The sequence below is a fragment of the Carcharodon carcharias genome, chromosome 8 (genome assembly GCF_017639515.1).
Source record: "Carcharodon carcharias isolate sCarCar2 chromosome 8, sCarCar2.pri, whole genome shotgun sequence".
NCBI classification, from domain to species: Eukaryota; Metazoa; Chordata; class Chondrichthyes; order Lamniformes; family Lamnidae; genus Carcharodon; species Carcharodon carcharias.
The window spans coordinates 53,264,291-53,277,584 of NC_054474.1; the positions used below are offsets into that span (position 1 = coordinate 53,264,291).

A 13,294-nucleotide genomic window follows, 5' to 3' on the forward strand; every position below is an offset into this window, starting at 1 on the left:
ATACCCCTATCAGGTTCCCCCTCAGCCTTCTCTGCTCTAAGGAAAACAACCCTAGCCTATCCTGTCTGTCTTCATAGCTGAAACACTCCAGCCCAGGCAACATCCTGGTGAACCTCCTTTGCAACCTCTCCAGTACAATCACATCCTTCCTATAGCGTGGCGACCAGAACTGCACATTACTCCAGCTGTGGCCTAACTAGCGTTTTATGCAGCTCAAACATAACCTCACTGTTCTTATATTCTATACCTCAGCTAATAAAGACAAGTATTCCATATGCCTTCTTAGCTACCTTATCTGCCTGTGCTGCTGCCTTCAGGGACCTATGGACATGTATACCTGGATCCCTCTGATCCTTTGTATTTCCTAGGGTCCTACCATTCATTGTGTACTCCCTTGCCATGTTAGTCCTCCCAAAATACATCACCTCACATTTCTCAGGATTAAGTTCCATTTGCCACTGTTCTCCCCATCTTACCGGCCCATCTATATCATCCTGTAATCTAAGGCTTTCCTCCTCACTATTTATGACACCACCAATTTTCATGTCATTTGCGAACTTACTGAGCATACTTCCTTTATTCACGTCTAAATCATTAATGTAAACTACAAACAACAAGGATCCCAGCACTGATCCCAGCGGTACACCACTCATCACAGACTTCCAATCGCAAAAACAATGTTCGACTATCACCCTCTGCCTCCTGCCACTAAGCCAATTTTGGATCCAAATTGCCAAATTGCCCTGGATCCCATGGACTCTTTCCTTCTTGGCTATTCTCCCATGCGGGACCTTTTCAAAAGCCTTACTGAAGTCCATGTAGACTACATCAACTACACTACCCTCAGCTAAACAACTAGTCACCTCCTTGAAAAATTCAATGAAATTTGTTACACATAATCTCCCCTGACAAAGCCATGCTGACTATCCCTGATTAATCCCTGCCTCTCCAAGTGCATTACCCCTCACTTTTTCAGGTTGAATTCCATTTGCCACTGCTCTGCCCACCTAACCAGTCCATTGATATCATCCTGCAGTTTATGGCTATCCTCCTCACTATTTACCACCCTACTAATTTTCGTGTCACCCATGAACTTCCTGATTATACCCCCTACATTTAAGTCCAAGTCATTTATGTACACCACAAACAGCAAGGGCCCCAGCACTGAGCCCTGCAGAACCTCACTAGAAATAGACTTCCAGTCACTGAAACATCCCTCTACCATCACCCTCTGCTTCCTGCCTCTCAGACAATTTTGGATCCAACGTGCCACTTTGCCTTGGATCCCATAGGCTCTTACTTTCTTGACCAGTCTGCCATGAGGGGCCTTATCAAAAGCCTTGCTAAAATCCATGTAGACCACATCAAATTCATTACCCTCATCAACACTCCTGGTTATTTCCTCAAAAAAGTTCGATCAAATTTTTCAAACACGACTTTCCCTTAACTAATCCACAATGACTATGTCTGATTAATCCGTGTCTCTCTAAGTGCAGATATATTCTGTCCCTCAGAATTTAGTAACTTCCCCACTACTGAGGTTACATCAACTTTCTCTGTCCATTTCACCAGTTTCTGTGTCCCCCTGAAATGTGCTGCTATACTGCTCACTGTTTACTATATTGCCAAGTTTTGTATCATCCTCAAACTTCAAAATTATACTCAGAGATAAAAACAAAAAAACTGCAGATGCTGGAAATCCAAAACAAAAACAAAAACAGAATTACCTGGAAAAACTCAGCAGGTCTGGCAGCATCGGCGGAGAAGAAAAGAGTTGACGTTTCGAGTCCTCATGACCCTTCAACAGAACTAGGTGAATCCAAGGTGCTTGGTCCTAATACTGACCCTTGGGGATCTCACTGTATACTTCCCTTCTGTCAGGAAGATATGCATTCACCACTACTCTCTATCTCCTATCCCTTAGCCAATAGCATACCCAAGTTATCACCATCCTTTTTAACACCATGTGCTTCAATATTCTGAATATGTCTGTTATATAGCACTGTATCAAATGTCTTTTGAAAACCCATTTAAACAACATCTATTACACTACCTTGTTAATCCTCTCCGTTTCTTCATCAATCAGGTTAATCAGACTCAATTTGCCTTTAACAAATCCATCCTGGCTGTTACTTATTAACCCATGCTGCTCCAAATGAAAATTAATTTAGTCCTTTACAATGGTCTCAAGTAGATTTTGTACCACTGATGTTAACAGGCTACTGGCTTCCCGATTTATCACTCCTCTTTTTGAACTGGACTGACGGAGTCATTGTCAGGGGTATGGTGCTTGTGACAGGAGCCAGGAGCTATGACTTTGGTTTTCCCAATGTTTAGGGAGAGAAAGATATGCGTTATTCAAGCCAGAAGCCTGCATTTCTTCTCTGCTGGTGGGTTAGTGGCAGAACAAGATTTCAACCTGTCAGTGTGGACCTGCTTTAAACCCAATGCAGTTTCTTCCTTGGGCCATTATTTGCAATGCAGGATGGAATCGGAGTAGTATTACCAGTCCTGATAGGTTTACCCTCCCTGGGAGGAAGGGAAATACATTCATCATGCAACCTTTAAAAGGTTATGGCCGGGTAAAGGACAGCATTGCTTTTCTATAAGAATGGCTGAAGTAGCAACAGTCCCAGGGTTGTCAGTTTTTTTAATTCTTTCATGGGATGTGAATGCCATCAGTCCATTATTGCTCATCCCTAATTGCTTTTGAGAAGGTGGTGGGTGGTGAGTTGCTTTCATGAACAACTGCAGTCCATCTGGTGTAGGAGCATCCATAGTGCTGTTTTGGAGGTTTAGGGCCCAGGGACAGTGAAGGAACTATGATGTAGTTCCAAGTCAGGATGTTGTGTGGCTTGGAGGGAAACTTTCAGTTGCGGGTGTTCCCATGTGTCTGCTGCCCTTGTCCTTCTAGGTGGTAGAATTCGCACGTTTGGAAGATGCTGTCGAAGGATTGTCGAAGGATCGAACTACTTCCAGATTCTCTAATGGACCCATTAATTCTCATACAACCCTTTCTCTATATTCAAATGTCAGATGAACTCATTTCTGCAAAGAGCAAAAACTGAAAATGCTCAAGTTGCTTATCATTTTAATTCTCCTCTCCACTCTCAACCTGACCTCTCTGTCCTCAGCCTCCTGCACTGTTCCAATAAAGCACAACATAAGCTTGAGAAACAAGACCTCAGCTTTTAGTTAGCACTTTACAGCTTTCCAGACTCAATATTGAGTTCAACAATTTCAGATAGTAACTCTGCCCCCATTTTGCAGACAGCAGCTGTTAGATTCTGATATTCTCATTTGCACCTCCTCTGCACCCACCTTTTGTCTCTGGTCCCATTACCATCTCCTTTTGTCTTGTACCATGATCCCTTTCTACATTTAATCTCTCCTGCCTTCAACTCTGTCACAGACCTTTCCTTTTGTTCTTTCACCCTCTCCCCTTTTCTTGCCTCTGTCCTTGCTTAAAACCTGTTACTTCTCGACTTTTTCCAGGTCTGATGAAAGGTCATTAACCTGAAACTTTAACTCTGCTTCTGTACCACAGATGCTGCCTGACCTCCTGAGTATTTCCAACATTTTCTGTTTTTATTTACCCAAGTGCTTCCTTTGCTCAAACCCTTTTGCCAGCTCAAATTGTCTGCCATAAGAGCAATAGCTTTTCTTCAATGACACACCAAATCTCATCACCATTGGGGACAGTTTTTATGCCCCTCTCACACCCTTAACATTATCTTCAGTTTCTCTAAAGCAAAAGATACCCTAAAACTGACATCTTGGAATACATCTGGGGGAGGAACAGCAACATCAAAAACCCTGAATGTACATGAAGAGAAGGCATTGCTGCACACCATGGACAGACAGGGGAACTTGTGAGACTTTGTAAGGTTAGAGGCGAGGTGGCAACAGAAGGTTGGTAAAGTTGGTATGGTCATCAGGTAGTTTCAGCTCTATATGCTTTCTTGAGATATTGCAATGCCCTTATACTCAGCAACTATTTTTTTCAAGGGGAATGCCATTAGAATGACATTGAAACAAGATGTTTTGCGTTTCACATCATAGGGGTGCGTTGTAGGAAGAAGCTTGTCATGATGATTACCACCCACGCAGTTCCACTAAGAAATCAGTTCCCAGAACCACAGCCTCAGCTGCTGTCATTTAATTGCACAGGCACCACTCAGGAGAAAAATACTGTGGATGCTGGAAATCTGAAATGAAAACAGAAAATGCTGCAAATATTCAGCAGGTCAGACAGTTCTGACAAAAGATCATCAACCTAAAATGTTAACTCTGTTTCTCACTCCGTTAGTGGTGCCTGAACTGCTGAGTATTTCCAGCATTTTCTGTTTTAAATTCTATTCAGGAGGAGGTTGCTAATGAGCTACAAGAGCTGTCACTGGGTTAAACACTAAACACTACCTAGAACGAGAACCAAGAAGTACACAAGGAGGAGATCCATTCCTCCACAAGAAGCCACTTCCTTGCCTGTGGAGCCCTGTCTTCAAAAAATAATAATGATCAGGGAGCATCTCAATCTTATGTGGAGACAGTTTGAGACAATTAGGAGGAGTCTATTATCCACATCTCTAACGCGTTGCAGGAAGTTTTCCACAAACTGTAGAATATTCTGAAGTCTGAGGGACTGAGATTCCTGTGGCATTGAGATACCAGGAACAGTTTCAAAGACTTTTATTGATTTCTAGAGTGACAGGCAGATATTATTGGGCAAACCAACCATAGCACCATGGTGCAGGTGGCTATTCAAGTGGTTGAATGAAAAGGAATTGATAGGGAGCAGTATAGTTAGAGGAATAGATACTGTTCTCTGCAACCACAACAAGGACGTTTGAAGATTGTATTGCTTGCCTGGTACCAGAGTTAAAGACATTTCCTCATGACTGGAAAAGAACTTGGTGTGGGAAGGGGAAGATCCTGTTGTCATGGTCCCATGATGTAGGTAGATAGAGCTAAGTGATCACACAGCCAACAGGTCAGATCAAAGCTCTGCATCCTGCCATATCTAGCTGTGAGTGGTGGTGGGCAATTAAAAAAACTAACTAGAGGACGAGTCTCTATAAATATCTGCACCTCCAATGAAGGGGATCCCAGCATGTCAGTGCAAAAGACAAGGCATTTGCAGTCAATCTTCAGACAGAGTGCTGAGCAGATAATCCATCTCTGCTCCCTCCTGAGAATCCCAGCAACAAGATGCCAGCTAGTCTTCAGCCAATCCCGATTCACTCCATGTAATGTCAAGAGCAGCTGAAGGCACTGGATACCGCAAAGGCCATGGGCCCTGACAACATTCCAGCAGTAGTACTGAAGACTTGTGCTCCAGAACAAGCCATGCCCCTAGACAAACTGATCCAGTGCAGCTACAACACTGGCATTTACTTGACAATGTGGAAAATTTCCCAGGTCTGTCCAGTCTCTCAATTTAAGATAAAATAATACACTGGATTTCCCTTTTCCATTTTGCTTATTATCTTAAATATGTTGCCACCTTCCAATTCTGTGCCCAACTTTCCTGCAACCCCCTGTTTGAAGCTCTCAAATTGGATTCCACTACAGCGCCAAGAGGCCCTGACCAAAGTCCCAAAGGTCATAGTCTGTAATTGTAACCATGGTGCATTATTGCTCCTCTTTTTCCTCAACCTCCCTGCAGCTTTTGAGACAGTCACCTGCACCATCCGCCTTCAACACAGATTCTCTTTTATCCAATTCAGTAGGTCAGCCATTCCTGGTTCCAATTAAAACCATCCAGTAAGAACTGGAGAATTATGTGTATTGAGTCCCTCATGGTGTGATGGCTGTGTTTCACGTTTAAGCTTTTTTGTAAAAGGACATTTTAGTTAAAAAGAAGTGTTGTATAAAAAAAACCTGCCAGTAGGGTCTGCTAAGTCTTGGATGTATTGCCCTCTGGTGTAGAATAAGGAATAAAGGAACTTTGTTTTTTACACAGGATGCTGGGGTTCAGAAGCAGATAGCTGTGTGTGTGTATTCTTAATTGTTAAGAGGTGACAAAATACTTCAAATGATGGCAAGGATGGGATCATCATTATTACTGGCCATAGAGGTTTTTGATCCAGCTACTATGGACTTTCTGGTTTATGTCGACCAAAGGAACAGTTTTTCATCGTGAATGAGACTGAAGAGGAAAAGCACGCCTCAGTGTTTTTTTACAGCTATCGGAATGAAAAATTTCACCTTACTGAGAAATCTCATTGCTCCTGACAAGCCAGCAGATAGAAACTTTAAAGAGCTTGTAGACGTTTTGAAAAAGCACATTGATCCCAGACCAGCAATTATTGCCAAAAGATTCAAATTTTACCGAAGAGAACAGCTTGAGAGTGAGTCAGTTTCCCAGTTCCTGGCTGAGTTGAGAACATTAGTGGGACACTGTGACTTTAAAGAAGTGTTGCGTGATCGCTTGGTTTGTGGACTAAAAAAATGAAAGAATTCGGCATAGATTGTTAGCGGAGCAAAAGTTGACATTGAAGAAAGCATTTGAGATTGTGCAAAGCATAGAAATGGAAGAGAAACAAGCTGGAGATTTGAAAGCACATTCTAACAATGTCTAAGTTAAAATAGTAAAGTAAGGGTATACTTGCTTTCAAACATGTTACCACTGTAATAGAATAGGGCATGATGCAGAAGCCTGTAAGTGGAAAACCGCTGATTGTCACTACTGTGAAGAAAAAGGACACATACAGCATACATGTAAAATCAAAGGCTGATCACAGTAAAGCAGTATCAAGAAAAGGGTATCATGAGGAGCACACAGACAAGTCATGCTTGAAAATAAACAGGCAGTTTAAAAGGCACATTATTTGGGCACAAAATACAAAAGTATTGCAAGTCCAGACAAGACAGAAAGTGAAACTAACAGCGACAATGAGGAAGAGCAATTGTATTGTATTCAGTCTGATCTGAAACTAGATGAAGAACTAAAAGTTGGCATTGCCTTAAATGGTAAAATGGTTGAAATGGAGGTTGACACTGGAGCATCTGTTTCTATTGCTTCAGAGAAGGCTTGGGAGAAAATTTGCAATAAATGCCCATTAGAGAAAATCCTCTTTCAGTTTGGCACCGACATTGGTGAGTCCGCGAATATACTTGGAAAAATGTCTGTTCAAGCTAAGTATGGAAATCAAATAGCAAGGTTGCCACTTATCATTGTGAAAGGGGATCATCCATCGCTTGTGGGCAGGAACTGGCTAAACGAAATTCGGCTGGACTGGAATAAAATAAATAAAGTGCATTGCAACCCCATGTTACAGTCCTTGTTAGACAAGCATACTGATGTCTTCAAAGAAAGTCTTGGTGTTATTAAAGGCATTGAAGCCAAACTTGCTGTGAAGGCCAAAGTTTCTCCAAGGTTCTTCAAACCACGTTCAGTTGCCTACTCAATGCAACAGAAAATCGAGCAGGAACGAGAGCAACTTGAAAACTAACGGATAATTGAGTAAGTTGATTATGCAGAGTGGGCAGCTCCAATAGCCCCAGCAGTGAAGGATGGTGGTTCTATCAGAATATGTGGTGACTATAAAATCACCATTAATCCTTTCCCGGAAGTGCATCATCTACCGAAAATTGAGGACCTATTTGCTGCTCTGAATGGAGGTGAATTAATCACAAAGCTTGACCTGTCAGAGGCATTTTTGTAAATACAACTGAATTAAGATTCCAGGAAGTATACAACCATCAGCACACAGAGTTCTATATCAATACAAACGACTACCATTTGGAATCGGTCATCACCAGCTTTATTCCAGCAGGCCATGGACAAAATACTGTAGGGTCTCCCTGTGTAATCTGCTTCCAAGACAACATGCTCATCACCAGGAAAAACCTCCCAACTCATTTAGAGAACCTAGGCAGTGTCCTGTGTAAACCGGAAAAATATGGCATTTGCTGTAAGAAATCCAAATGCTCGTTCCTGAAGCCCTCAATGGAGTACCTGGGACATGTGATGGACAAAACTAGCCTCTCAACCTCACCCAGAAAGGTGGAGACAATGATGAATGCACCACGGCCCAAAAATGTTAAGGAGCTTCATTCGTTTTTGGGACTAGTGAATTACTTTGGCAATTTCATTTCCAGTTTGGCTACCAAGGCAGCACCATTGAATAATCTGCTGAAGAAGAATGCAAAATGGGATTAGTCACTAGCCTGTCAGGAAAGTTTCAAGGAACTCGAGCAAGAGCTCACTTCTGCTAAAGGTCTGGCACATTTCAGTGAAAAGTTGCTTGTCAGCCTGGCTTTTGATGCATCTGGATATGGTGTTGGAACTGTCATCACCCACACATTTCCTGATGGCAGTGAAAGGCCCATTGTATACACCCCATGCACATTGTCCAAGGCAGAACAAAATTATGCCCAAATTGAGAAGGAAGCTCTTGGATTAATCTGTGGAGTCAAGAAGTTCCACCAATAATTATATGGGTGCAAATTCATGTTAATTACAGACCGCAAGCCTTTGACCTGGTTGCTTAATCTGAAGCCACAAAACTCGACACTTGCCACTGCACGCCTACAAACATGGGCACTGATCTTATCTGCTTACCTGTATGAAATTACATTTCACCCCACTGAGACTCATGGAAATACAAATACACTTTCCAGACTTCCGTTACACCACAGCTCCACAACCCGAAGTGAAGTCACTGCTTTCAGTGTGAACCAAATAGACATGTTACCTGTTAAAGCGGATCAAATTCGACTTGAAACACAGAGGGATGCTGTGTTCTCCAAAGTTTGCCTGTATACACAGAAGGGTTGGTATGTACCTCAATAAGTGACTCCTGAGCTTAAACCTCACTACATGCATAGATTTGAGCTTACTCTGCAAGCCGATTGTTTGTTATGGGGAATCAGAGTTGTTATTCCTCCAAAATTCCAAACACAAATGTTAGAAGAACTTCACTTCAGTCACATGAGAATCGTCAAAATGAAAGCAGCAGCTTGTCTACATGTGTGGTGGCCACACCTGAATTAAGAAATCGAATACATGATCAGTGATTGCCTTCCATGTCCAGAAATTAAGTCTTCTCTTGCACCTTTACACCCATGGGAGAGACTTCATATGGACTTTGCCGGACCACTTCTCGGACATACGTCCCTGATTGTGGTAGTTGCCTGCACAAAGTGGCCTTATGTTATTCCCATGAAGTCAACTACTTCAGCAAAGACCATTGATGCTCTCGGGAATGTGTTCACTACTTTTGGATTGCCGGAGCAGATTGTGTCTGACAATGGCACACAATTCACATGATGTGAATTTCAAACATTCCTGAAAAACAATGGGATCAAGCAGATTCTCGTTTCGCCTTACCACCCATCCTCAAATGGTGAAGCGGAGCGCTTTGTCCAGACATTCAAGACGGCCATATTGAAGGGGAGAATGCAAACAGATTAGAAGTTGAAGCTGAAGAACTTTTTGTATGTATCGTAACACAGGCCTATCTCCTGCTGAGCTGATGTTTGGAAGATGACTGCATACCAGAATAGATTTACTGTGTCCAGATTTGAAAGGAAAGATTGGTTCGAGGCAACTTGATCAGAAAAGTCACATGACACAAGTAAACCAGCTCATGAGTTTAATCTGGGTCAGTCTGTTTGCGTCCGAAATTACTGCGGGACATCAAAGCGGCTCCTGGGAAGAATCATCAAGTGTCGAGGACCACTGCCTATGATGTTGAATCTCCCTGCTGAATCTTGAAGCGACACACTGACCAGATTAGAGAAGCAAAATGCAAGGAACCAAATTTCCAGAGATCTCCAGTCACAATGGAAGATTTCTGGGAAATATCTGCTCTAGTGGGTGAAAACCAACTTGATTCAACTGACAAACCAGTAGCACCTGTAGCTGCAACTGTTGAACCTGAACAGAAACAAGTGGAACAGCAGAACCTTCCATTTCTAAGCAAACAAACTGAGGCACCTGAACCAACACTCCTCTCTAGACCAAAGCGAATCTGCAAACCACCTGACTGATTTGTTCCTGGCTAAAGAGGCAGAAGATGTGATGTTTGTGTTTAATGTTTATGCTTTTTTGTAAAAGGACATTTTAGTTAAAAAGTATATAACAAAACCTGCCTGTAGGGTCAGCTAAGTCCCAGATATATTGCTCTCTGGTGTAGAATAAGGAATGAATGAACCTTCTGTGTTTTACACAGGAAGCTGGGACTCAGAAGCAAATAGCTGTGCATGCTTAATTGTTAAGAAGTGACAAAACATTTCACTTGGAGCAATTCTTGACCCTACTTCTGTTCCTCATCTACATGCTGCCTCTGGGTGACAGTATAAACAGTAAACCCCATCACTGATTCCATCCCCACTCTGGTCACTGTTTCAGGCTGACCCCAACTATCCTTCACCTCAGCTTCCTCCTTTTCAATGCTGAACTAAGTTTCACACTCAACATCCTCTCTATTAGAAAACCACCTACTTCTGTCTTAGCCAAAATGTTGCTGAAATCCTCATCTATGTTTTTGCCACTTCTAGAATTGGTTATTCCAATGCTCTTTTGGCCAGCATCCCATCCCCCAACCTCTATAAATGCCAATTTATCCAAAACTTTGCTATCGCTATCCAATCTACGTCAACTCCTGCACACCAATCACTCTTCTTCTTGCTAATCTGCATTGGCTTCCAGCGCTGCAATTCCTCAAAATTAAGATGCTCAGCCTTGTGTTTAAAGCTCATCTTGACCTTGTCCCACCCTATTTCTAAAACCTCCTCCAGCATTCCAGCCTATACCTTATCTCCCAAAACTCTCCATTAAACCAATCCTGACATCACGCATTCCCATTCATTTACACCACAATTTGACACTCGTCCCAACATCCCTCCACCATTCCTTCTTTAAGGGCCTCCTAAAAAAAAACTACCAGTTTGATCATCCACTGGGAAGCTGGTACTGCCTTGAAAATTAGGACAGGAGTCTGTAAATAAGTTCCCAGATGTGTGCAACTATTGGCAGAAAGTCCCTCACAGTGAAAAGTTTGAAAATCACAAAATTAAGTTGAAACTCGATGTTTTATCAATTCAAATTGTAAACTGAGGCAGACTTAACAAGATCTTGTAAACTAATACTGTAAATTATTCTTGTTTTAGGAGATTCACAGAAAATCAAAGAAAGTTATTTTCAGATTCTGACACCTGGAATAGAGATGAACATGAACAATTTAAACCAAATGGAAAAGACAAAGTGGATGCAACTTGCAAGGTTAGAATGGGGTCACATCTGAAGCATGCACTTGAGTTCTGTTAATGGTGGAAGGGAGTTCACACTCAATGCTATATGAACATACCGGAATGAAATGATGACACTTTTGTATGTTGAAATCAGTCAGTGTTGATTAAATACATATTCATGCAGAAGAAAACATTCAATGTTAAGAAACATGCAGGTAATGTATTATAATTTGCATTATCCCTTTATCATTCACACATGATGATGATTGTCCAGACTAAATGCCCTCTTCTATGGTATCCCGCTCAAAATAATTTTTTGGAAAGATGTTGTGTTTGTGGATGTAGAGAATTACTTAGAGGCAAGTGCTGCTGCTTTCCCACTTCCCTGATGTGTTGCAGTTCCAGCAGGATGAAAAGCAACTACATGCCCAATTTGAACAAATGCATGGACAGCCTGTTAGGCTCATGCAGGATATGTAGACTTGTTGGCTTTATGGCTTCAAATGAGGAAGGGCCTGCGCAAGCACTCTGAGAACTTTGCTGTACACATAAACAAAAGTTAAACTTTGCCGCAGACTTTTTTGCCAGGCAACTCACAGCTGCCTAATCTTTTCACTGTTGCCCTTGGGGCCTGCTGCCACAAGTCTCGACCCCAATCTGGGTGGGAGGTCAAGCCTGCCTCCCATGCTTAAGTGACCCTGCCAGGTCAGGGAGATACCTCCAGGCGAAATAGGAGTCTTGCCCCACTCAAGTTTAATTCTTTTTGTCTCTATTATGTTAGATGCATTACTTTGACTCTGTAGCTGGCAGTTCGAAGAGAAAGCAAAACAACACCGCCAAAAATTCAAACCGTTTTTTTCAGTGATTTGAATGCTTGAGTCTACCTAGTTACAGTTTTGTGATTTATTTTTGTCTCAGCCTATCAAAAAATATGAGGCCAAAACACAATAGTTTGGCACCATATGGTATCGTGCAATGCAAGAACAAAAAAAAAATACTACATTAAAGTGTTTTCGGCTAATTTATAACAATTTATAATAATTTATGAACACGATGTTGTCTTCTGTAGATTGATGTTCCTGATGTGAACAAGGCTAATAAGGCATTTCTATACAGATGAATTAGCACACTAAGTTATCAAAATACCTGTAGTCATAAATAAAATACATTCATTCCTGTTAGAATTGGATCTTTATTGGCTCTTTGATTCCTACTATGTATAATACTCATATAAGAAATTTTTTGCATTCCAATCTGTGGGAGGAGTGTGCAGCAGGTCAAGATGACTGTGAAGCAGACTGGGAGGAGTGTGAAGCAGGTCAGGATCACTGAGAAGCAGACTGGAGCAGTAGCCAAAAGGGCATATCACTGTGAAGCAGTCTGGGAGTAGTGGCCAACAGATCAGGATCACTGTGAAGCAGATTGGGAGGAGTGTGAAGCAGGTCAGGATAACTGTGAAGCAGACTAGGAGCAGTGGCCAGCAGGTCAGGATCACTGTGAAGCAGACTAGGAGCAGTGGCCAATAGCTCAGGATCATTGTGAAGCAGATTGGGAGGAGTGTGAAGCAGGTCAGGATCACTGTGAAGTAGACTGAGAGTAGTGGCCAACAGGTCAGGATCACTGTGAAGTAGACTGGGAGTAGTGGCCAATAGGTCAGGATCACTGTGAAGCAGACTGGGAGCAGTGGCCAACAGGCTAGGATCACTGTGAAGCAGACTGGGAGGAGTGTGAAGCAGGTCAGGATCACAGTGAAGCAGACTGGGAGCAGTGTGAAGCAGGTTAGGATCACTGTGAAGCAGACTGGGAGGAGTGTGAAGCAGGTCAGGATCACTGTGCAGCAGACTGGAAATAGTGGCCTACAGGTCAGGATCACTGTGAAGCAGACTGGGAGCTGTGGCCAACACGTCATACCACTGTGAAACGGTCCTGGAGAAGTAGCTAACGGGTCAGGATCATTGTGAAGCAGAATGGGAGCAGTGGCCAACAGGTCAGGATCACTGTAAAGCAGACTGGGAGCTGTGGCCAACAGGTCATACCACTGTGAAGCAGTCCTGGAGAAGTGGCTAACGGGTCAGGATCATTGTGAAGCAGAATG

The 13,294-nt window shown here is 42.5% G+C and overlaps 1 protein-coding gene across 3 annotated transcripts in view; it reads left to right on the forward strand.

The window, feature by feature from the left end:
- LOC121281304 (SH2 domain-containing protein 4B-like) overlaps positions 1–13,294 on the forward strand; it is a 95,461-nt gene that overhangs the window by 63,085 nt on the left and 19,082 nt on the right. For 2 of the 3 annotated variants that reach the window (XM_041194182.1, XM_041194181.1), the window contains exon 4: positions 11,119–11,687. In XM_041194182.1, coding sequence (XP_041050116.1) covers positions 11,119–11,275 — 157 coding nt within the window. In that variant the 3' untranslated portion in view covers positions 11,276–11,687. Of the gene's footprint in view, positions 1–11,118; positions 11,688–13,294 lie in introns of those variants that run through there. The other variant, XM_041194183.1, reaches the window with a different exon arrangement.